This window comes from Festucalex cinctus, chromosome 7 (genome assembly GCF_051991245.1).
Source record: "Festucalex cinctus isolate MCC-2025b chromosome 7, RoL_Fcin_1.0, whole genome shotgun sequence".
Taxonomy (NCBI): domain Eukaryota; kingdom Metazoa; phylum Chordata; class Actinopteri; order Syngnathiformes; family Syngnathidae; genus Festucalex; species Festucalex cinctus.
Window position 1 is genome coordinate 18875447 of NC_135417.1, and position 24251 is coordinate 18899697.

The window sequence follows — 24251 nt, forward strand, 5'->3', positions numbered from 1 at the left end:
GGGAGCAAAGGGGGTTGTTTCAATGAAAATGGCAGGGAGTAAATATTACTAATGTATGTCATTAATTTATGTGAAGACACTGATCATGATTTCACACAGTAATTAGGAAACAGATGAATATTAACATGCAACACTTTATTTCTAGAAATCTCTGCCAATGTTCACATTTTCAAATAACTTCAACACTCCTAGGAAATCATAATGTCCTATCACTAATTACCGGTAGCTATTTTTCGTGGTACTTTGGGTGCAGAGTACGTCAGGGTGCCCACATTTCTACAATGTTAAAAAAATAATAATTGCATTTATTTTAAGGCTTTTGACACATCTTATAGCCACATCTTCACACTATTTTGCAAAGTTTTGAAATACTGCAATATATGTTGGTCTCTTTTACATTATAAAAATTGCATTAGTTAAACAGTAATTCTTTAAAATGTTAGTCGAAGTCTTGTGTCAAGTAGGAAGTTACGGAAAAACACAATTTGAGTTGCCAAAACCTTTGGCAATATTGTCCTACACTTTTTTTTTTTTTTTTTAACATCTTGTAATTTTTGTTCTTTTCTTTTACCTAAGAAACAGTTGACTGACAAAAAGCTTTGAATGCAACGATGGTAGCTAATAGCTAAGGTATTGCAATTTCACACAAGATTGATTTTAATGAGAGAAAAAAAGAAAAAGGAAAAAAGTCCACATCTTAATTAGACGCATTTGCGCAGCCAATTTCTCCTACCACCTCGTTATTTCTAGCTTAATAAGCAATTGATAAGCAGTATTATTGGCCGTCGGACTCTGATAAGGACGCAAGCGATCTTGAGGAACGTCTGCATGAAACAGATTGTGGCTGAGGCTGATTGTGCTCAGCATCACAGTGCTCTATGAGTGAGGGGGGAGGCAGCAGGTGACCATGCCCGGTTCCAGCTCTGGGAGGTTCCAGAGGGGGAAAGAAATACCTGAAGTCACAACAAATGAGAGAAGACAAAGACAGGAATGGAAAATGGACAAGCAGAAGTAGAAAATGGAATTAACTTATTCACTGCCTCTGACAATTAAGTACACTTGTCAATTGTATATTTTTTAGAGCGGGGATAATGGGGAGAATCAGATTATGCTCCACTGTAAATGTCAAACTTGGACAAAATCAGTCCCCTTTCAGCAGTTGATCAGACACGATCTCAACATGCATGACGTCACACACGTTTGCTACAAGCTAAGTTTGCTTATAAGCTAGCTCATAAACAAGCAGCTGCTGCGTTCGCGATGAGCACCATACACACAAAAGAATGGTCCAAGCGCCGAACCTCCATCCAGTACACGCCCCGCACACATCACCGCGCTTAGCGGCGACGTTCACGTCCTCAGCTCCACCGCCATCCATCTTATCCATCTCATTTTATATGAAATAAACAGTTTCAAAGTCCATGGGAGTAATGGCTGTATTTTGGTAAACCTACATGTTTCGACTGTCAATTATAAAATAACAGGATGAGGCAAAAAGTAGGGAGTCTATGCTGTCATTTGGTATATTCGGTTTATATATAATTATTCAACGTAATATTGCGTGGGTATTGAAAATTTGGAAATTTTATAAAATGGCTGGCAGTGAATGAGTTAAAAGAAAACGAAGTCACATACTGTATAAAGTACGATGGCAAAAAGGGATCAAAGAATGACAGTAGTTATTAATCGTCAGCTGAGACCAGAATGACTACAAAGTTAGGCACCCAGACACAAAACATTCATGCGGAATGAATGCATAATGACACACATAGCAATGCAGAACAGGCATTAGTAAAATGGGGAATGTACTTTATCTTGGTGAGTCAGAAAGTCCACTTTCAAAATCAGCATGCAACAAACAGTATAATCTTTTGTATGCACACAATTAGAAAATGAGGTTTACTATGCTCATATTACAGAAAAGTAATTAAAGCACTTCATGTTAGACATTTTTAAAAATTGTAATGAAAACATGAGATAAAGACAAAGGCACTGGTTACTGAGAGGTTGCGAGATTTAGCTTTATTAGATTTAAAAGCAATATGCCACGATTGGGTGATGGATCAATACACTTAAATATTTTCTGTGTGATCCAGATACTGTATCATAAGATGATACATTTGATCTGGACATTCACGACATTATCTATATTTTTAAAAAAAAAACAAGCATTTGCATTCATACAAAAATGATTTACACTTATAAAACTAGACTTTGGAGATAATGAAAGGTATCAAATCAATTTTGGATGTTCCCCTACGATACACTACTTTGCATTCTATTCTTTTGTTTTGTGTTTGAAATAAAAGGCACAACTTTTATGATCAGGTTTATTTCACTTTACATTGCATGGTGGTTAGCCTCAGTACACTGCAAAACAAAAGCATGGGATTATTAACAAGCATCGGTACAAAAACCCCAAAACAAAACCAAAAAGATGAGACACCTGGTTGCACAGGCTGAATGCCAACAACCTGTATGCTGGCAAGCCACAAGCCAAGAAGCTCTTTTGCATGAGTGCAGTTTGGCTCCAGGAGTTTGTCAGTGAGCGGTCAGAGTCCCAGGCAGTGTGAGGCATACCTGGGTTGTCAGTTCAGACTGGCTCAGGGTGGGATGGGTGAGTGGTGTCAGGCAAGCCACACCACCTACCTTCCAGCAGAAAATCCATTTAGTGCATTCTGGGAGGTCTGAGCCGAGGAGCCCACCACAGTTCTCATGGCTGTGGGTTGACCGGATGAACCAGTTAGGGGGCTGCCGTCTCCCTTCAGGATGCCTGTGCACTTCCAGTTGTCCATGTAGTTGGCTGTGGAAGGACAGCAAGTTAACAGTGGTAAGGCAGAGTCAGAGGCAGTAATCACATTTTCCAAAGCAAAATGAAGGTTCAGTTCAGTCTAGCCTTCTGGCTCCAAGTATTATTCTATTCCAAACAGTTACCAACAATGGACACTTTAATATGGTCGCTGTCCTGTGAAAAATATTTATGTCCATTTTAGTTATTTTTAAACTGAATGCAAACATCCCCAAAAAATGTAGTAGTAATAATAATAATAATAAATAAAATAAAATAAAAAAGACAAGTGTTTTTCACAGGACAATATATAAAATCTGACAGTACCTTACAACACTGGAAAAAGGGAAAAAAAATAAAAAATCTCCAAATAAAACTGTCTAAACGTTTCCTCAATAGCTTCTGATAAGCGCTAAATTACATACCCAAATGTCATACTCAAATGTTCAAAAGCTGTCAACAAGGGGGCAAGGTATACTTGCTGCATGTTCCGCATGCATGGATGGATGGATCCAAGACATGGATCCAAGACATTAATAGCCAAAGGAAATAAATAAATAAATAAATAAATAAATAAACAAACAAGTGGTCATAGTAGTAGTAGTCGTAGTGTTGGTTGTAGTAGTCGTGGTGGTTGCTGTAATAGTAGTTGAGTTCATGGTATTAATTTGAAAAGAAATACGTGTATACACTTGTCTTGTATACAAGATAAAATCAAATTTGAGCTATAACATCATTTTTGTTCTCCCAGTCTTCAATTTCAAAACTCGATTCCATTCAAAAAGGGTGTAGGAAGAAGTAAAAGAACTTACCTTGTCATGCCCCACGTTACTTATCAAAATGTACCACTTAAATTCACCCTGAAACCCTGTTCAGCTTATAGCAAATAATTGATATAACTACTTACGTAAGAGCAAAATCAGATAAATGACATAAACAACATTTAAGCAAAAATTAAAGAAAATGACATCAATGAATATAAAACAGTAAACACTCATGTTATTGATTTCACCTTTGTTTTTCTATTCTGTATCTGTTTAAAATTTCAGTTTTAAAGATGTTTTTAAACCTACATATTGTTTTACATGATTTCAATTCATCGCTGCAGCTGTTCCACAGTGTAACTCCTTTCATTGAAACACAGCTAATCTTCATATTAGTTCTAAATGGTTGTTGTAGTAGTGGTTGTAGTAATAGTTGTAGTAATAGTAGTGGTGGTGGTAGTTGTAGTAGTGGTTTGTGGTTTTTGTGGTAGTGGTTGTAGTCGTAAATAGTCAGTAGTAGGTAGCAGTAAGGCGCCAGCTAACCTTTCCATAGACGCACACAGCCATCATCCCCAGAAGAGGCCAGCAAGGTGCTTGTGATGTTCCAGCTCACACGCCACACTTGGGAGTTGTGGTTGTCAAACTGGGCGACAATCTGCACCTCGAACTTGGTTGGTCCTGTTGTGGTGCTCTCCTTCCTGGATGCAGATGCACAACAGGTCAGGGCTCAGTGTAACGTTACAGTGTATATATACAGTTTATCTGATTCACACATTTAATGTGTCAACGTGAAAAGGCAAAAGAAAGCACTGAATGAGTGACCTTAAAGGGATAAGCTTAAAGATCCGGACATCTTTTGTCGCAATGGCGAGGACATGGAAAGATCGTCCCAGGTTCGGAGCAAATGCAATGTCATGCACTGCATCTGTGATGGTCATCAGAGACTCAGCTTTGGCATATTTCCTTTTCCACGTTGGCAGGAACAAAACGTCAAGTTAATTAAGTTGGTGGTTAATCAGTGTTGATTACGCTGGAAAACGTGCTACAAATAATATTGAGAGAAACCTTACCTTGTGTTTTCATTGTACTCATAGATCTGGACTTTGCCACCATATGTCACGTTGCTGTCGTCGCTCCCCACTGCAAACATTGGTGGGTGGGCCCGTGAGCTAGTTGGGGGGGTGGGGGGATATACACAAAATCAACTTGATGTATTACAATTGAGCCACATTTTAAAAGGCCCAGAAGTTGGTTACATTTTGTCTTTAAACAGACACCATGATCAGAGATAGACAACCGTGATAAGGCCAGCCGTGAATACATGTACGTGTACACTATAGCGATATATGCAGACCTTGTACAAGGGTGATGTTCAGTAACCTCATCTCTGGCATCAAACAAACTGTCTTTCAGTAAAATGTCGCTCTAACCTGGAGGGGTTCCAAGAAATGCAGCTGCAGCTGAGTTTGCACGAGATTTCATGCTGCAGGGACCACTGACTCAAGTTCATGACATCCGGAGCCTCATAGATCCTCACCACTCCATCCGCTGAACACGTGGTCAGCATCAGGCCCATGTGTTTAGGGGCAAATTTCACATCAGTCACTGATGTTCTACTGTCCACAAGTGTGGTTCTTTTGATCTAGAAGAAAATAAGAAGAGAGAAATTGGCATAAAACATGGGAAAGCAGGGCACACATGTGGTCATGTGTCAAAGAATGAATAAACATTTCAATGTTTTATTATTTACAGAGGTTAAATTACATTTACTCTAATGATGGATAATAGATTAAATGCTTCTTAAAATGTCACCTGTACAGTTAAAAGATGCTACATTACCATAAAAAGTGGAATAATTTGGATGTTGCTTTACAAGGACACATGATTTACAAAAAATGTTTTTTTAATAAACCCAAGCAGAAAAAAAGTGCAATCTTCTGCTTTGTTTGGACTACAAGAGAAAATGAAAAGTGTGAGCGTAGCATCTAATAACGTTGTGTTCTTCATGGCCAGCTGTTGACGCGCCACATTTGGTCATTCTTGTGGTAAATTACGCAATGCCTCTTTTAATATCTGATTGTTTATTAAAATAGAATCTTTTAATCTTTTCACTGAAAATTCTCTGACAGAAAAAAAGCACCGTATGCAAGACTTTACTGCCACCTGTTGTTCAACTGATGCTTTGAATGATTTTGATCTACGACAAAATAAAAAATAAATAAATAAATAAATAAAATCACAAATTAACTAAATTAAATAAAGAGAAATCATAGCCTGGGGTCTGCAACTTTCATCCTTCTGTGGCTCTCTGTGACTTTCGAAAAATAGATCATCATGAGTATGTCATTTAAATTAAAACGACTTCCTCGTTTTTCAAAAGTAATTTGAAGATTGTGGTGCTCTTATAATATTACAATATTTGTTGCTCAGAATTTGTCTCACAACCGGCAATGAGCGAACATCACATTGCCAGTTTTAATTGGCCATTATTTTGCAAATACATATTTGACATTAACATTGACAGTTGACTGTGCGCTCCACAACACACCCAGAAGCAGATGGCATTTTTGGTTTGCTAGAGGTGGATAATTTAAGTTTGACTTTAATTTTATGAATTTGAGCACTCAAATAGACCCTGATTATTCTATCTAATGTAAAGTGCACTGCAACAAGTGTAATTTTTCAGAGTTCAAAATGTTTTGTTACACGCACCATCAGAGACACAATGTCATCATTGTAGCAAAACTGACCTGTGCTTGTCTGACAAGAAATCTTTACGACAGATGGACAACTCTTAATTGCAACTTTGATGATACTATCTTAAATATTATATATCATATGTCAGTCATGCAATTGTCAAACAATATTTGATCATTTTACTGACCCAGTGGCTCTGTTTGTCATTTGACTCTCCTACAATCTCCTCCCAGACAGCAGCTGTCCTGTCAAAAGAGCATGAAGCAAGAACTTGTCCAAATTCTGGATGAGCCCAGGTCACTCTCCACACGGATCCACTATGCGTCTGTGGGCAGAGAGAAGAGCTTGTTAAGGAGTATCCCCACTAGAAATACATCGATGCATACAAGAGACTGCAGGAAATGTTGCTACTAATGTTGCATTTTAAATCATAAAACGACAGCAGGTCCATACCTTCCAGCTGGCAGTGCAGTGCCACTCTCCATTCTCACTTTTGTCCCACACCTGAAAAATAAAGAATTAGGATCTTATCTCATGTTCCTGTGTCCGATCCCATGCAATCAATATATGCCTCTTTTCCCATAAATATCAAATACGACTATATCAGGTGACACGTTACCATTAATTTGGATTGCACGCGAGTTATGTTCGTGGGATGTGATACAGCGAGTTTACATCTATTCGGAGTACTCTTGTTACAGTGTGTACAACATAACCTAGCTTGTATGCTACATGAGCCAAACTATTCCCGATGAAGCGACCCTATTCTAAAACGCCAGAAGTCGCAGAACAATACATGCATTACCTACGTCCGTCAACGAATTAGCAAAGGCAACTAAGTAAATTCAGAAGTCAGCGTTACGTATCGCAACTGTAGGTACAGTACAGTCTTAAGAGGCTACTAAGGCTAACACGAGTTAACTTACTTTGACACTTTGATCACTGGAACAAGTCGCCATTCTTCGGCCGTGAAAATCATACGACACATCATGAATTAGATCTTTATGATCTGCTGCAATGCTGCGTGCAACAAACATGTTTGCAAATAAAAGTGTAAGAAGCTGTAAAACACTCCTCAAGCTAGCAGTCTATCATAACGTGAACATTTGTTGGCGGGGAACAACGAAATGACCACACCACATGTGATTACTACTATTGACCACAGTGGGGCGCATTTGTACAATTTTCTTACGCCTCTTATAACGAGGCGGAAAAAAAGATCAAATGCGGCCATTGCGACAGAGGTTGTAACGCACCGCTTTTATGCCGCTTTATAATCTTTAATTTAGGCAAGTGTATTAAAAGGTATGAACAGACACCCCACACACGTTTTCTTTTCTTCTTCTTCTTCTTCTTCTTCAACGGATGCCTGCAAACTTGAATGGTGCATTATCGCCACCCATTGATATGCAATGGTTACTGCTTTTGCTAACTGCGATTAAAACAAAAACAAAGCAAAAATAATTCTAAAAAAAAAATAATAATAAAAAATAATAAAATAAATCTTTTTTTTACGTTTGCTGATATTTTGTTCATTTAATATACTGCTCCTCTGTTTCAAATTTTTACATTCCATAACTTGATTGGATTCCATGTCATTACAAATTCCACATTCCCAATGTTTTCTTCTAGTTTCATTCCAGAATGTTCAACTATGTCCTTACGACACTTCTTCTTCCGGAATCCTTCGTGATTTTGTTCCCATGTTATTCAATATATCAAGAGACCTCGTGGCACTTTTCACCACTCCAGTATTACCATTTTTCATAAAAGGTGCAACTGATCACTTCATCAAAATACTGTAACTGTTTATCAAACAATCATGACCACAATCATTCTTTTTGCAACAGTCCTATATGTATTTTCAGTATTACTTCTGTTTTTAATTTTCTCTACACTCTTCATCATAACACACAATGTGCAGTTCACTGACCAACATCACATAGCCCATATGTATTAATAATTTCCATTTCAGACGTAAAATTGAATGATCTGTTAAACTCTGGATGTGGCCCATTTTAGCAGAGTTGGCCAGCATCCTGAGGAGATGTTTCAAATTGATTGAGTGATCACAATTCTATCTTGGGTTTTCTGGGGGGGGGTTATATTTTCAATTGTTAAATTAAGGAAATGGGACATTCAAAACAAAATGAACGCCAAAAAAACGTGAGTTTAAAATGTAAAGAGGGCGATATCTACAAAGCATGGACTCGAAGGTGGGCGGGGGAGAGCTGGCAAGCAAACGTCATCGGCGTGCAGTTGTAGTGGAGGAGTAGCAGACAGACAGACAGACAGACAGACAGACAGACTCTCCGCAGGGATCCCCACGGTCACAAACGACTGTGAACTGAGCGGTGTAGATGGCTGCCAGAAAGGTGTAACTTGGTGAACGCTAGCGCAAACATTATTTAGTCATCCAGAAAGTGTCCGGGGCGCTATTCACATTACAATGGAGCAAGAATTCGAAGACATTGATTTTTCCGGAGGATGGCAAAACATTTATAACGTAAGTTTGTCTCTATAGCGGGCCTCTAGTGTTTTTTTTTATGACGCTCGTTTGCTAATTAAACTACTAGTACGCTAATTGTATTGCTAGCATTTTAAGATTATTTGCTCTCTTTTAAAACTTCAGCTACCTTTGCGAGCGAGCCGTCTAATTCTAGTCACGTGGCTATTTAATCTATTTTTGTGAATGGGACTTATTTAACCCACCCACTTTTTGAAAGACGAAGGAGAACTAGCTTTCTGTGCTAGTAGTCCTCGACTTCCGTAGCAAGAAAACGTGCAAATGCAGTGTTCCAAGTTGAGCTCAGTTAGCTAATGCCATTTGACCGCAGCTGCAGCAGCACAAGCTAGCGTCAGTTTCTGAGAAGTCGTCATTATCAGGACTTCCAAAGAAGGCACGTGTTGTACCGCCATCTCCAAGGGAGCCGTGCGTTCACATTATCACACGTCGGTTCCGGTTTAACCCAGGCTGTGACCATGTCAGATAAAACCTACTTAGGGTTTCAAAAGCAACTTTAACACAACAAGACCAATAACAAGAGCAGCATTGACAATGAAAACAAACCGTTACTGTTATCGTCAAAAACAGCAAGTGAAGCTGTTGTTACATGTTAGTACATGTCGAAGCAGCGTGGGAGAGTCCACAATGTGTACAATGAGATCTTTTGTCGCGGTTCTTACTACTAATATTAATAGTAAATAGTTGTGGTCACAGGTTTTGACAGTGATTATAGTTTGTTTCACTTTGAATAGCGTTTCACTTTTCCATTGTGTTACAGTTTACAAAGCTTTAATAACTACTGTACAAATTAACTGGAGCTGTTCAGTAAAAAGAAAATAAATAAACATTGAAAAAGCACATTATTTATTAGGCTTTACAAGATCGAGTTTGAAGGGGGGAAAAAAGGTAACCGATCATTGATTCTATCAGAGGATGGAACATATTTAAACAACTTTTATATTTACTCTACAGTATACCGCTGCCACAAAATGGGGAAAACACATATAGACACCAATTGAAATACGTAGGGGGGGGAATAACTTCCCCAAATTCTTTACCAAAAAAAAACAAAAACAAAAAAAACCACACTGATAAACACGAAACAACTTATTTTGGAGCCAATCAATATGATTGAAAACATTACAGCCAATCACCAAGTTTCCATTAGAAAATGCATAATATCATCCGATTCCGATCCAGTCACTCAAATCTAAAAGTGAAGTCCATTATTTATAATTCACTTCAGTTTCTTGTCTATAGATACAGTATTTAGGACTCTGGCATATTCTGTGATGCTACATGCGCCACATGCCGTTTAAAAGGAACATAACTTCCGCAAGTAGCCGCTTGACTTGTCACAACACCTGAGCTCTTCCAATGGTCATGATGGTAAATAAAGGTATGTAGTGCTTCCTGTTAGGGCTGGCACTGAAAATTGGCCGCGGCATTTTGACCACCCTTGGCTGGTTTGCCATCTATATTGTAAATGTGTTAATGGGCTGCTCCTTCTAAGTTGTTGGCCAGTTTCTTCAGGTAAAATGGAGGAAATAATCATGAAATAGCATTGCATCGGCCCCAAAAGATGCCGGCCTGCCAGCCATCTGCCTTGTATGCCAGATGGCCAGTCCAGCCCTGTTTCTGCGGTGGGTTATTTGCAATGTGACAGGACCATCTCTCGAAACAGGCTGAGTTCAGTGGACTTATAATATAAAGAGGGTGCTAGTGTGTTGTAATATTTGAGGATTGGGGTGTTATGAGTGACGAAGCACAGCATACATCTTAAGACGACATGGGAACTGTTTTAAATTGCCAGGGGGGGGACTTGGATGTTGCTTGTTCACTTTGCATACTGTTAATTTTGAGCTGAAGTGTTTTAAACAATTGTATAACAGAATTGTAAATTCAAATTTGCATAGCCTAAGAAGTGGTATTCCTATTAATACTCAATGGCTTGTTTTCAGGAAATATTTTTATAGCGCTTTAACAATGGTTACAGAGTGTTTTTGCTGACGCATGTGAATATAGAGAAGTAGTAAAAGATATAACAATGAACCGGCATTTATTGAGACCAGTCAAGCAGGAAAGTATGACCCATTAACAACTGAAACAATAATGCAGCATGCATCGCATTGCATTACTGGCAGAGTTCAACCTTGCAGCTCATTTAGCAAAAACAGCCATGTCATCTTGGTGGACAAGACCGATTTTACAGATTATGATTACATGTGTGGATGAGATTGTGAGACTCTAACATTCTCTGTGTTGTTCTCTTCTCCTACAGGAAATCCGTAACCAAGCCAACGAATATCCCTACAATGTGGCAAAACTTCCTGTGAATCGGAATTTGAATCGCTATAGAGATGTTAGTCCATGTAAGTCTCGTATGTTGAGATGGGCATGATGTGTAACAGTTGGAAAGGTAATAATGTATTGAAATAATGAGTAAACAAGGAGAGCAGCAACATTTAGTGTAGTATCTTATTGAACAAAAACGACTCAAACTTCTTGTATTTATACCCTAATATACTGTATACACCTACAACAAAGAATGTTAGAGAAGTGATAGAGGTTTTGCTGCTGGGCTACACTGACATTTTTGCAATAATCAGTTAAGTTACTTGGTTTTAAGTGGCCCTGTGTGTTTAGAGCTTGGTTCCACAGTTTTTTCATTGTATATACAAAGCCCTTGATAGTCATTGTTACCAGAATTAGTAGGACATCATAATATCATTCACCTTTCTTCATGAATTGTGAATAATTTCTTTGCAGTCACTGTCACTGCGTTTAAATATGAAGCTGTTGAGCTCAGTACCACAGTTTTTCCATTGTATATCATACTAGCCAAGGTTGTTGATATTCATTCTTACGAGACTTCTTGGAACATGATATCATTCACCTTACTTCAAATAGCCGTATTCATATCAATTGTTGTCACTAATGTCTTTGGAACTTGTTCTGTGTCTCCTGTCTTCAGATGATCACAGTCGGGTAAAACTTGAAAGTTGTGAAAATGACTACATCAATGCAAGTTTAGTCACAGTGGAAGAAGCCCGTAGAGCTTACATTCTTTCTCAGGTGAGGTGTGCTACTACCAAGTTGTGTGTCTATAATGCTTAATTCACACTAAAATTTTTGACACCAGAATGTTCAAGTAATTAACTAGGCTTATTTGGAGAAGAATACAATGGATTAAAAAAAAAAAATTCTCCTTGTGACTAAAGCGTAACTTATTTTCACTGGGATTTACAGGGGCCTTTAAGGAACACTTGTGGTCACTTCTGGCTGATGATTTGGGAGCAGTGTTCCAAAGCTGTTATAATGTTGAACAGAATCATTGAAAAGGGATCAGTAAGTACATTTCAACTCAAGTCACCTGCAGTCTTAATTGTCTTTACGTGAGGCAAATATGGACACTCAACCTGTATCTTTTTCACAAAATAGACATGGATTTATTTGCAAAAGACAGGCTTTAAGAAAAGGCCTGTGTTTTTGTATTTCATTTCAGTCTTGTTGTGACAATTCTCTGTTGGCCATTTCAACTGATTGCTGTATATCTAGCTCAACTGTTCTATGTGATCCTCCACAACTTGGAACACTTGAAATAAAAATAGTCCATTGTGCAGAAGATAACTTTACTGCTTCTTGGAAATGGGGCTTTGGCTATCAAGAGTTATAGAAAGACCTCACCTTTGCAACTACAGTAAACACTTTTCCCAAAGTATCGACTCAATATCAGCTTGAGGTTTCATTTAATGTACTGCTGACTATTTTAGCCCAGAAAATATGAATTGTGCAGAATTGTACATGTGGACGACTGCCCATACATACACAGAATCATTCATCCCATTAATTGTTTTTCTTCAATTTATTACATAATCACAAAAAGATTTCAATTAATTTCCCTGCCCTACCTTCGTGTGATTAGCTCCTAATCAGCCTTAAGATCAATATGAAGTTTTAAAACTGCATTGCTGAATAGATGATGTGTCGTGATTATTTTTGTTGCCATTTAAAATATGATTACACGTCTGGAAAAGTTTTCTGTGCCTCCTCTCATTTGCTCCTTTTGCACCCGGCTTTCAAGACGTGGTATTTAAAGAGCCACTCAACAGCCTACTAGACTCATGTTCCGCCCCTAAATTTTATTTGAAAATGGCGCTAAAAGGGGGCTTTCCTAAGCTAGGCTTATTAAACTAACTGAATGCTAGGTTAATAAATCACTAACCTGAAAATCGATATAAAGATGTTTGCAAACCGCTACTACAGTATTTCAATTCGCTAAGGAAGCATGTACAAGATTGAGCCGGTGGGTGGCAGAGCGATTACGTCAGTTGTACGGAAGTGACATCGGCCATCTGTGCTCGTCCAATAAGAGGACAAACTGTCATTGTGTTTTTCCCAGTGTTTTCACACTGGACAGTTTTTGCCCCAAATTCAAGCTTTCAACAAACTTGCACTGAAATGTCAAAAAAAAATGACCAGGACAGCATTAGGATACACCCTTTTATATAGTTTATCAGCAAAAAAAAAAAAAAAAAAAGACTTGGTGTTGAGTTACACTTTAAAGGTACATTGCAGACTTTAAAATATTCATGTTAAAATGTTAATAATGTTAATATGTAATCATAAATGCTCACCAGTGCCCAGATAAGTACAAATAGCCCTGACTTTTTAACTACAAATGCACCTATCAGCTTGTAACTTCCCTTCTTCACGAGCTTGACTGAGGTTTTCGGCCAGCTACCAGCTCGTTTGCCACCTAAAAGGCTTCCTGCGTCATCCCCTCACCTGGTCCACATTGGTTTGCCTTGTGTAATCAAGTTTGTGCCTATTTTTGCATGTGCAAACATTTAGTTAACCAGGCCCTTACTTATCGAGGACCAAAACTGCCAAAATGTCAAATAAATAAATGACTGAAAGTGAAAATAAAAATGGATATAAAAAATAATTCAACAATGAAATACAAATGTATTTATTATATGTATTTGGTTCTTTTTATTTCATTTTTTTGGATAGAATTTTCTAATTATATTTTTTTTGTTTTTATTTTCACTTTTAGTCATTTAGTCATTTATTTATTTTGAATTTTGGCAGTTTTGGTCCTCCATATTTACTTTTTTATACCAATCTTAAGCTAATTCCCTATTAATTTTTCCAGGAAAAGTGTGCACAATACTGGCCAACTACGGAAGAACTACAAATGTCTTTCACTGACACAGGTTTTGTTGTCAGGCTACTTTCAGAGGAGGACCATTCATATTTCACAATCCGAGTGCTAAAATTACAAAACATAAAGGTAAGCTCTAGTCTTGCTTAAGGAAGATGTATGTTAGGTGTTTATATTTACATAAGAAACAAAATTGTGTGACAAAATTGTTATTTTCCTGCGTGTTGTGTTGCCAAATACTTCAGCAAAATTGAAATGCTGTAGTGAAGATTTTCATGTTTCTTGTAATTTTTCTCCAATGACAAATCCGCCTGTTCATGCAGAACTCTGTTCACTCGGTCCTCAGATTGCTGTTAACGTCACACATTGTCTGTTATAGACAGGGGAGTGGAGAACGATTTATCACTTTCACTACACCGCATGGCCGGATTTTGGTGTTCCGGAATCTCCTGCCTCCTTCCTCAACTTCCTTTTCAAGGTTCGGGAGTCTGGTTCACTAGGCATGGAGCATGGGCCCTCCGTTGTGCACTGCAGTGCTGGGATTGGCCGTTCTGGGACCTTTGCTTTGGTGGACACCTGCCTGGTCTTGGTGAGAACAGATTGTCTTATGATTTGCCCAGTGTGGATAGTACATACATGTTGCAAAGAGGTATCGGACAGTACTTGAGGCTGAAATATCGGTATTGGATCGAAAGTGGAAAAAGGTGAATCGGGACACCCCTAGTTGATATGAGTTGACAAAGAGTCCTAAATGTACCCCACAAATATGGTTGCCAACTTTCTCATCCCAAAATAAGGGACAGGTGCACGGCATGGTGTCATGGTGGTGTGAGCATGATGTGTGAAATCAGTGTATATTCTGATTAGATTCGAAATGCACAGTTTGTACATTCCCTTTAAATATTTACTGCAAGCCATCTTTATGTAACCTCATACTAAACCTCAAAGAAACAACAATTTGTCTTTCCTTAAAAAAAAAAAAACAAGGTGCAAAAAAAAAATAAATGCAAAAGAGACTCACCAAATTTGACTCTTTCCATGGATACTTGTAACAGCACAGTCTTTTCTTTCTTACAGGTTTATCCATTCTCTCTTCCTAACCGACCGGACAACACTACACATTATTATTATTATTATTATTATTATTATTTTCTAGCCACTTGTACAGTATAAACAACAAATGCACGTGACAATGCCTGATGCCTGTGATTGGCTGACAGGTGCCGTGCTTCATGACATTGCCGTTTTAGCTGATCTAGGACCTGTAGACCTGGTTTGCTGTGTTAAGCGCTGATTGCGAAACTTGCCAGCAAGCTAAATTGTCACAGTATTTGTTCATAAATACTGTAGTACGAGAATACATCTTGTGTTGCTCCTGCTGATACGTTCGCAGCCGACGTATTAAGATTGCCATTTAGAGTGTAGGCGACATGAAGCTGTGACGAAACCAGGATGTGCTCCAGCCCCCCCCCCCCCCCCCCTCTCTCTCTCTCGTTGCCTCTCGTTGCCTCTCATTGCTTCTCTCTCTCGCTCTCTCTCTTTGCCTCTCTTACCTTGCAAGATCTCCATATAACGTCACACCCAGCGACTCATTTTATTGGCTACGAGCAACTTCCTTGTCACTTGTCAACCTACGGGAGCAGCCGTGGTCCAAAAATGGCATAGATGGTGTTTGCTGCATTTCGTGTAAGAACTGAGAATTATTTTACGGGACTTTTGAGCTCCCGTACGGAACATAACAATTTAGCCCAAAGTACGAGGCGTCCTGACTAATACGGGACAGTTGGCAACCCCACTGACAAAATCAGTATGATCTAATACTATAACCAGGTGCTGGTGGTGAGATATTAAAACTTTGTAAAATCAATCTTACCTTATAATGCATTCACAGATGCACATGAACACATACAAAAATAAACTACATGCAGTGTATAAAAAGTAAAGGAATGAAAAAGGTGTGTTGCGTTGCAGCATGGCTGCGAGGATTCCATGTGTGTGCGAGGTTTAAGTTTTGTTTTTCCTGAGCCTAAATTTAAAAGTGACATTGACTGAGATGGACTTGGAATACATCTTTTCCGTTGCTATTTGATCTCCATCAGACTGCAGATGGTCTAATGTAAGGTTCGGGTATTCATTAACAAAATGGAAACATTTAAAAACATACCTGCAGAGATTAATGATACACATCGTACAACAGATGACTATCAAGCAAGTGAAGAGAAGAAACTTAGCAGCTCCGGTGACTCATGGAATCTTATGGAGAATATGCTTTCTTTTCAAAGGGAGGAGGTTCACAAATGCAAAAAAAAAAAAAAAAAAAAAAGCTCATCCACCTCTATCAACAGTGAAAGCCCCAGGCATGAAAGTAGTTCAAATTGGATATTCCTGAGAATCAACTTGCAGCTCTCATCGATGTACTAGAGCAAGGAAATGATGATGTGACTCTTATCTATGATGAAATCAGTCATGTGAGGTAGTGACAAAGGCATTCTGAAAATTGGACTTTAAAGACAAAGAGAGCTAAAAAGATCTTGGATTATTGAACACACAAGAAGGTGGCATCAAGGGGAAATAAGAGAAGGAAAACAGTCCCTTTAATTCAGTACGATCCAGTTTTGTTGTAAAAGATTTCGTGGTGACAAAAATAAAGGTACAGAATACTGTGGAAAAGGCCATTCAAATGACATGTAAGGCCAAAACAGCTCAAATGCTTTATTTTTTCTTTTTCCGTCGTGTTTACGTTGTGTTCTCTACAGCTCAAGAAATACTACTATCAGTTATTAGTTAGAGCTCGACCATCAATATTTAGAACAGGTATTTAGTGAATGTTGAGACAAAGTGACACCTACAATTATTATTTTTTTTTTTGGTAGCATTATATGTTTATGAAAGTGTATAGCCAGAATTAATTGCTCCCCTTTTGATTTTGCAATATGCAAGATTATCATAACTTTGTATTATGATTATCATAACTTTCTATTGTATTTGTTATTTTATGGCAGACCAGACAAATCTGATTCTTCCAACCTAAACTGGAACAACGACTCCAAGGAAAGCGGAAAAAAAAAATTTCCCCTCTAGTCTATTAGTCACTGTAGTCTAAGATTCAGGTTTTACTTAAAGTGACTAACAAGAGAAATTTTGAAAAGCATGAATTTGCCTGTTCCTTTTTATCAAATAGGGAAAATGTGTTTTACAGATGGATCGGAGGAATAATCCATCCTCAGTGGACATACAGAGGGTCCTTCTGGACATGAGGGAATACCGCATGGGCCTGATCCAGACTCCTGACCAACTGCGCTTCTCGTATATGGCCGTCATCGAGGGAGCCAAACTCCTTGGAACCAACAGTTCAGCACAGGTAACGCTTTGACAGCAAGGGTTGTTATTTAATACATTTTGGTAAATGTAATAAAAAAAAAAAAAAAAAAAGTAGTGAATTGGTAAAGTGATTATTAATTAATTAAGTTATAGTTCCAAGGTTCCAAGGGAGGAAAATAAAAGGGAAAGGGATTTATTTAAATAAATTAAATGCCAACAAAAAAGATTAGTATTTAAATGAAAGAAAACAAATGCCAAATACAAAGGAGCCAAGATTATATTTTCATGTTATGAATAGCATACACATCATTGCAGTATTGACCACAAAAATGTTTGAGTCAGTGATATCCAATGAGGTTCATTGCTGGTGAAACACTGGTGCCTGATGGTGTGCTCTCATGCTCTGGACTGTCTGCCTTACCTTGCACTTTTTTATCTCCTGGTTTGTGAGCAGCAAAAGTAAAAAGGCAACATGCATATTGCTGGCGTCAGGCTGAATCCTCCCACGTCACAATTTTGGTCAATTTCATAATTCTTCACAAAAATGTTTGTGGGTGTTATTATTATAATTTTTTTTACAAATTATTTAACAATCAAAAGTGTTGAAAATGGCTTGCTCTCTTTGACAATGCAATGTTAATGGTTGAACAGAAATGAGTTTTTTGCGGGGGCTCCTAGAAATTATGAGTTGAGTATGAGGATTTGAGCCCGACACCAGCGATATATTAAATACATTAAACCCTTTTCACTCTGCACTTGGCTTTATAGAGTTAACCGAAGGGCAGGGCATAAGACATCTCAAGGGCAATGCTGGCCCAGCACAAGCATGCCCATATTTGGCACTGATTGCTCAGCTACCAAACTGGTGCCTTTTCTTGCTGATTTGGACATAAAGTAGCTGCGACGGAAAGCCCTTTGTATTGTTAAAAATGCTAAAATCGTTCTTTCCCCACTTCACCAACCTGCTGGAATATTCAACATGGTGTAGATCTTAGTCCATTGCTGTGCCTTCTTGTCTCACTTGTATCCCAAGCATGGAAAAGTGCTTTTATCATTTTCTCCTTGTTGTTCACTGTATAACTCCACCAATATTTCTCGCTGTTGTCACCCTGAAATCATTTCGCCACCACCTTATCACATTGTATATGCCATCTGCCGCCATATGCGCTGCCACCCCAATGGAACATTTCTCAATTCAACGTGCGTGCTGGCACCAAACGTCGCACCATTATGGCCTATATATAATGAATGGGTTGGTGAAAAGCGCTCTGGGCTAAGTGCAGTGTGAAAAGGCCTTTCACCTGAGTAAGGAAAATTAGCGTGCATAATAAGTGTCTTAAAACATATTGTAGACAATAATTGTTTGATGAGTATGTACTTCCTGTTTGATTCCTTCTGCAGCATATTTAGTTGGAGTCAAAGTAGTTGCACCCTGTGTTGCTTTCTTCCAACAGGTGATTTTTCCTTGTCCATAGTAGAGCTTTTCCATAGAACAAGCTACAACCTTTGCTACTCTCCAAATGAATAAACAGGGTTCTACGTTATACAATGTAGTTCTCTTTATAAGTTTAATTATTCTGTTCTTTGTACTTTTTCCTGGCATCATCAATCAGGTCAAGCCGGAAGTGACGTCCAGAGATGATTTCGAGACAGATCTGCCTCCACCTCCACCTCCACCTAGACCTCACTTAAACAACAGCAGACCTTGCCTAGGGTCCCAGCTCACCTCTAAAGACCACATGCCCTTGTTGGCAGACAAGCCTCAGCACCAAGACCACAGCGAGGCTGAGAGCACTGGACAGTAAGAAAATCAGCTTTTTGATTGTTTTATCTGTCAAAGAAATCTCACCAACTTGTGTGTTGCTGCAGTTTTCCCTGCAGATTTATGTATTTTGTGGTAACTTTCTCACTCAAAAGAATTCTCACTTTGGGCCTCTAATTCGTTCTGCTAGACTCATGACATAACCGTTTAGTTTTGATCAGTTGCTTCTCTTCCACTTGCAGTTTGAAGAAGCGACACCGTGAAGAAAGAATTGCCAGCACCTCACAGAAGGTCCAGCAGATGAAACAGAGACTGACCGACTCGGAGAGAAAAAAAGAGAAGTGGCAATACTGGAGACCCATTGTGCGTAATGTTGGTGCTGGTGCCGCATTGGCTTTTGGTCTGCTGGTGTGCTGGATGTACTCCCATTGAGCGCCTCTGTCACGTCGAACGGACTCTTATTTTCCACCAGTACCTGAGATTAGGTACTTCTCAAAGTAGATTTAGAGGGTATTTATTTCTTAAGGTCACAATGCAGGAGCGCTAGATCAAAAGACTGTATATTTTTAATAGATCGAAACAAAATTATTTACATCTCAGGATCTTGGTGCCAGCATGAGGATTTCCTTTTCTTCTCGTCTCTGAATGTACTGAATCATTTCATGGAAAATTGCAAAGTGCAGTGCAAAAGAAACCTTTTTTTTTTTTTTTTTAAACAATGTGTTCAATCCATACTCGGTCACATCTTAAAAATTCGAACTTACTTTTCAGGATTTTTGATACTACTTTGAGTGTTGGAGCTTCTTCCCACCCTCCAATCGCCTGTTGAATTTCATGAATGCATTTAAGCATTTGTAAATGCACCACTTGTACTTCCATTCACATTCAGCAGGGCATCCCAAAAATAGATTGACTATATATTTTTAGATGACAGGACACTTGGAGAGCTGTCTTGCATTTGTTTTCATCTCAGAGAAAAAAAAAGGTTTGTTTTCATGATATGAGTGAACATTTAGCTTTCAAGTCCTTTGTTTGGATCTGACAAATGGTCGGGTCCTTCACCTCATTGTGCACGTTTTGACCCACTGGATGGGCTGATTTTTTGTGTCATAACAGGTTATCCCACTGTTGCTCTTTAAGGAAACCAAAGCAAACCTGTTCATTTTCTTGGTCAATTTTTGTACTCCTATTAGGTGGAATGTATATTCTGTTGGATCTGTGACACGACTGACTCCTATTACTTGTTGCACCTTGATGTTGCATGTAACCGCTTTGGTTTGCAACTACCTGGGACCAAGCTATACCAGTTGGAAGTGCACAGTGGATTAAAATTCCTCTGTGAGCAAACAAAAATGTGTGTTTGCTGTTTGAGGATGTGCCTTCATACTATTTTTAAATGGAACCAATGTGTGCTTCAAGGTTTCCTGTGCTTCTAAGTTCCTGTGAGCTTTTATTCCCCCTGACAAAAAAGAAAAAAAATGTGCCCAAGGATGTTGTCCATTTTGTCATAAGCATGGATTGATTTATGTTGGATATTAGCGTTTATCAAATTTTCTTTGACTCCATAAACATTTTTTATTCATGGCATTCCACTTACTTTTGTTTTCCAAATTCAATGTTTTAAGTTTGGACCATTACAAAATTTGTTTTGAACAAAACAAAACTTATGAAATACTTCTTAAATAAAACAATCTCCTTCCCCCCCCCCCCCCAAAACCTGACCTTAAATGTGTTATTTTGTAGAAGACACCGTATTCGTGACAACTTTCAGCTATTCTGCTCTGCTTTTGCAGTACTGTTGCTGTAATTTCATTCAGTGATTGAATTTAATAATTCTTGGCAGACTGGCAGTGTTCTCTTCATGGATTCCAGGAAGTAATTCCATATTTCAAGGGAGTTCTGGCTCGTATTGAGCACCATAGTAATTTCATTTGCTGTAGACAGCAGTGCTTGAGCGCATATCTCGAAGAGAATGGTCTTAGTAGTTTGTTCAGTTAAGAAAACAAAAGTAAAAACCTGGTAAGGCATTCTTTACATCAGTGTACTAATACTGTAAAATAGAGATGGTTTTAGATTGTTTGAGCAGGGGGCCACTGTACCTGCAACGCCTGGCACTGCCAAGTTGCGCCCTAACCAAATGGAAGCTGTTCAACCACCTTTGCATGGGATGCAACGAAAACAGTCCCAAATATACCACCGTGAATGCCTCTACTAACCTACCCAGAAGCTGACAGAGGCATGACAGTTCCCTTCCAGCCTGATAGGCAGTGAGCAGCCAAAAGGTGCCGTTACACACTTGAGCAGGCTGGCGACCGTGTCCAAGGTAACCTGGGTCGGAACGAGATTGCACATGGTCAAGTTTGTACTTGGTCCCAACCATCTCACATGATGCAAGGACAGCATCCTGTAATGGAATATCTGATTGTGGCTGGGAGCACAGATAACCATGTCATCGAAACAGGGTAGAATCTTTAGACCCTGTGCCTGAAGGGGAGAGAAGGCCATAACCATTACTGAATGAACACCCTTGTGGGGCAGTGTAGTGATAATCCAAACAGTGAGACTAAACTGTGTCGTCTTTGAAAGGCAAACTACAGGTCTTTCCAGACAAAATAAGCATCTTCCAAATTGATGGTTGTTAACAATTTGTCCTTGAAAGTAGTACCTCTGTAGCAGGGGCGGGCCTCGAGGGCCGAAGTCCTGCAGGTTTTGGAGGTTTCCCTCTTCCAACACAAGGTGATTCCAATCAGCATGATCGTTATCAGGCTTATGCGGAGCTTGCTGATGAGCTGATCATATATCAGCTGTGTTGGAGAAGGAAAACATCCAAAACCTGCAGGACTCGAGGACCAGGTTTGCTCAGCCCTGCGCTGTAGTGTGCAGCACGTGACAGGGAATAACTTTCAAAAACACATTCAAACCGCACAGTACAGGACTACCACCGGACATAAGCATACAATCTTCTTTGGAACGAGAAAGTATCTGGAATGTAAAAGACCTCCAGAGTCCAAATGAGAATTCACAGGTCCAATTGTCCCCTTGTCCAACAAGTAGCTATTTCCTGGTTGAATGCATGAGCCTTTACCAGGTCTGTGATGACAGATATTTGAAACGGGAAGAAAATTGGTTACCTAGCTGGAACTGTAGCCGGTATCCCCAAGACAACACGGTCAGCACCCACATATCAGGTGTGTTGACAGCCCATACTGATACTGTCCCAGGGTGAATTAGCAACATGTCCACTTACCCGGTATGGTCACGACACCCTCTGCCTTTTGAAAAGCCTGGTAGGCTGATGACCTAGCTACAGCAACCAAGGGTCAAGCCTTTTAACAGCTCGCCGTGGAGTTGTGAATGAACCCTGAGACGCTGAGTAGGTTGGCTGACCAGCCAGCCTGCCAACTGTAGCCAGTTTGTCTGGGAGGCCTGTGCAGTGGACTACAGTCCCTCAATTTCTGTATCACCAAAAAACCTCCCCAAGTAATCCTCTCAACGTCCGCCTACAGCTCTCCGTCAATGGCTCTAGAGCCAACCCTGTCAACGCCCTTATATCAGTGTGGACAGCATACAGCCACTTTCACATTACATGAAAGCAAATGTCCGAAGCGAAGCATTCGCCAGATCCTGTGGAGGGGCATTAGTATAAGAGGCCTACTGCGAAGACGCTCAGCTCAGTGACAAGCGTGACAGAATTTCCAAGATGACCCAGATGCGCACCAGTGACGCACGGCCTGCGCAGTATGTCAGCTGTAGCAGCCTCGGGTACATGGCACTATTGGGCCACAGAGCTACATCGGGTGCCATGATCAGGGAAACCACAGCTGGTTCCAAAGACTGGGCCAAATGAGGAATGCAGGAAGCCATCCATCTGATGTTGGCCTCGAAATGCTTTTGCATCCATCCATCCAGCATACCTGTAGTTCTACAAAAATGTATGTTGAAGGGAGAGACCAAAAAGTGGGGAGGAACTTTGTTCCCTAAATAATGCACTGGATACCATGTCTAACGCTTAACATGCAAGAGCCATTCATGAAGAAGAAATAAAAGCAATACTGTTTCGCTTAATGACCCGGAATAATTGATAGCTTGACTTAGCTTCAACGCTTGATAGGAGTCAGCAGCTATTCCAATAATCAAACAATCTTACGTTCCTTATCTCAGGCTGTAGGCATGTTTAGTGTAGTGACAGTCTAAAAGGCTTAACATCACTTTAAGGTACGAAAACTGATCAAATATATGTAGACAGCTATACTCAAAACCACTTACACGTACACCTCTAAAAATATCAGACCAATAACCCCATTATAGTACCAGAGATGCTGTTCACAGGTTAAACCCTATCTTTTTTTGCGTTTAGGATAGTCCCTGTTTACGATAATCGCGTCTGTATAGTTGCATGATTAGCACGTACATCAACCTCACAATTCTGAAGTTGTGGTTTTGAAACCAGGCTCCAGCCTTTCTGTGTGGAGTTTGCATTTTCCCCTGTCCTTCTCTGGGTAAGTTTTGTTTCACATTCCGAATAAAATGCAAGTAGGCTATCGCAGATAGAATCTTCCTGCATGTTGTGGCTCAATAATAATCTAATTTTTACACTGATCTCTTTTATCGATGACACATTTTACTTCATTCAACACATTGCAGAAAGATCATGATTTAGTATATAGCCACTTTTTCAGATACTTACAGACATGTAGCTTTAACAAGAAAACTTCCATTTCCCTCTTTGCTACCGAAAGGTTGAGGATCAGCGATCTACTGTATAAGATAATGGGACAAGACCAGGTGGGCCTGGGATTAAGACTTGGGTATTATGTTCACTGACAAATTGAGGCAATCCATCTTGAAGCACTTACATACCACCTCATTGTGCTCAAGACTACTACTTAAAATGTGGACACCATTCAAATGTTTAGCATTAAGCTAAAACTACGAACATGTGTTAACCACAACACAAAACAATTTCTAAATACAAACTTTAACTTAACTTTTAGTCAAAAAGCATACAAATACAGGAACATAAGGGAAACTGACAATTCAACAGTGATTGGATCACCATCTTAAAAATAATTTGAGACTTTATACAATTATACAATTTAATATTGTTCATTGTTTATATTTACACTACTCGCCTGAGAAACTGGAACATTTATCCTGGGAATAGTCCTGTGTGCCCAAGGTGTGGGCTGAGTCCAGTGACCAAGTTGGCCCAAATTGACCCAGATTGTGTAAGCCTAATTCACTGA

The 24251-nt window shown here is 39.2% G+C and overlaps 2 protein-coding genes across 4 annotated transcripts; one reads left to right on the forward strand and one right to left on the reverse strand.

Moving 5' to 3' along the window:
- Window positions 1-201: 201 nt before the first annotated feature.
- On the reverse strand, window positions 202-15331 carry seh1l (SEH1-like (S. cerevisiae)). Of its 3 annotated transcripts, XM_077526573.1 has the most exons (9): window positions 7176-11555; window positions 6703-6753; window positions 6437-6574; window positions 4983-5194; window positions 4623-4721; window positions 4375-4515; window positions 4096-4250; window positions 2650-2803; window positions 202-953 (listed from the first exon to the last, which is right to left on the reverse strand). In XM_077526573.1, the coding sequence occupies exons 1-9, from the start codon at window positions 7284-7286 to the stop codon at window positions 776-778; spliced, it is 1239 nt and encodes a 412-aa protein (XP_077382699.1). In that variant the 5' UTR covers window positions 7287-11555; the 3' UTR covers window positions 202-775. The 3 variants fall into 3 exon arrangements, with proteins under 3 accessions (XP_077382699.1, XP_077382698.1, XP_077382697.1); XM_077526572.1 differs by lacking the exons at window positions 202-953; window positions 7176-11555 and adding an exon at window positions 14944-15331 and having other exon boundaries at window positions 2001-2803; XM_077526571.1 differs by lacking the exon at window positions 202-953 and having other exon boundaries at window positions 2001-2803; window positions 7176-8988.
- LOC144022094 (tyrosine-protein phosphatase non-receptor type 2-like) lies at window positions 8484-20590 on the forward strand. The gene is made up of 9 exons (XM_077526569.1): window positions 8484-8755; window positions 11037-11127; window positions 11730-11830; window positions 12005-12103; window positions 13914-14051; window positions 14302-14511; window positions 17122-17283; window positions 18857-19044; window positions 19248-20590. The coding sequence occupies exons 1-9, from the start codon at window positions 8699-8701 to the stop codon at window positions 19435-19437; spliced, it is 1236 nt and encodes a 411-aa protein (XP_077382695.1). The 5' UTR covers window positions 8484-8698; the 3' UTR covers window positions 19438-20590.
- The last annotated feature ends 3661 nt before the right edge of the window (window positions 20591-24251 follow it).

Excerpts from the sequence above, each read along its gene's own strand:
- LOC144022094 (XM_077526569.1), top strand. The coding sequence starts at position 8,699 with ATGGAGCAAGAATTCGAAGACATTGATTTTTCCGGAGGATGGCAAAAC. Across the intron at positions 11,831-12,004 it reads GAGCTTACATTCTTTCTCAG|GGGCCTTTAAGGAACACTTG; the intron begins GTGAGGTGTGCT and ends TGGGATTTACAG. Across the intron at positions 14,512-17,121 it reads TGGACACCTGCCTGGTCTTG|ATGGATCGGAGGAATAATCC; the intron begins GTGAGAACAGAT and ends TGTGTTTTACAG.
- seh1l (XM_077526573.1), bottom strand. The coding sequence starts at position 7,286 with ATGTTTGTTGCACGCAGCATTGCAGCAGATCATAAAGATCTAATTCAT. Across the intron at positions 4,722-4,982 it reads ATTTCTTGGAACCCCTCCAG|CTCACGGGCCCACCCACCAA; the intron begins GTTAGAGCGACA and ends CCCCCCAACTAG. Across the intron at positions 4,251-4,374 it reads TTTAAGCTTATCCCTTTAAG|GAAGGAGAGCACCACAACAG; the intron begins GTCACTCATTCA and ends ATCTGCATCCAG.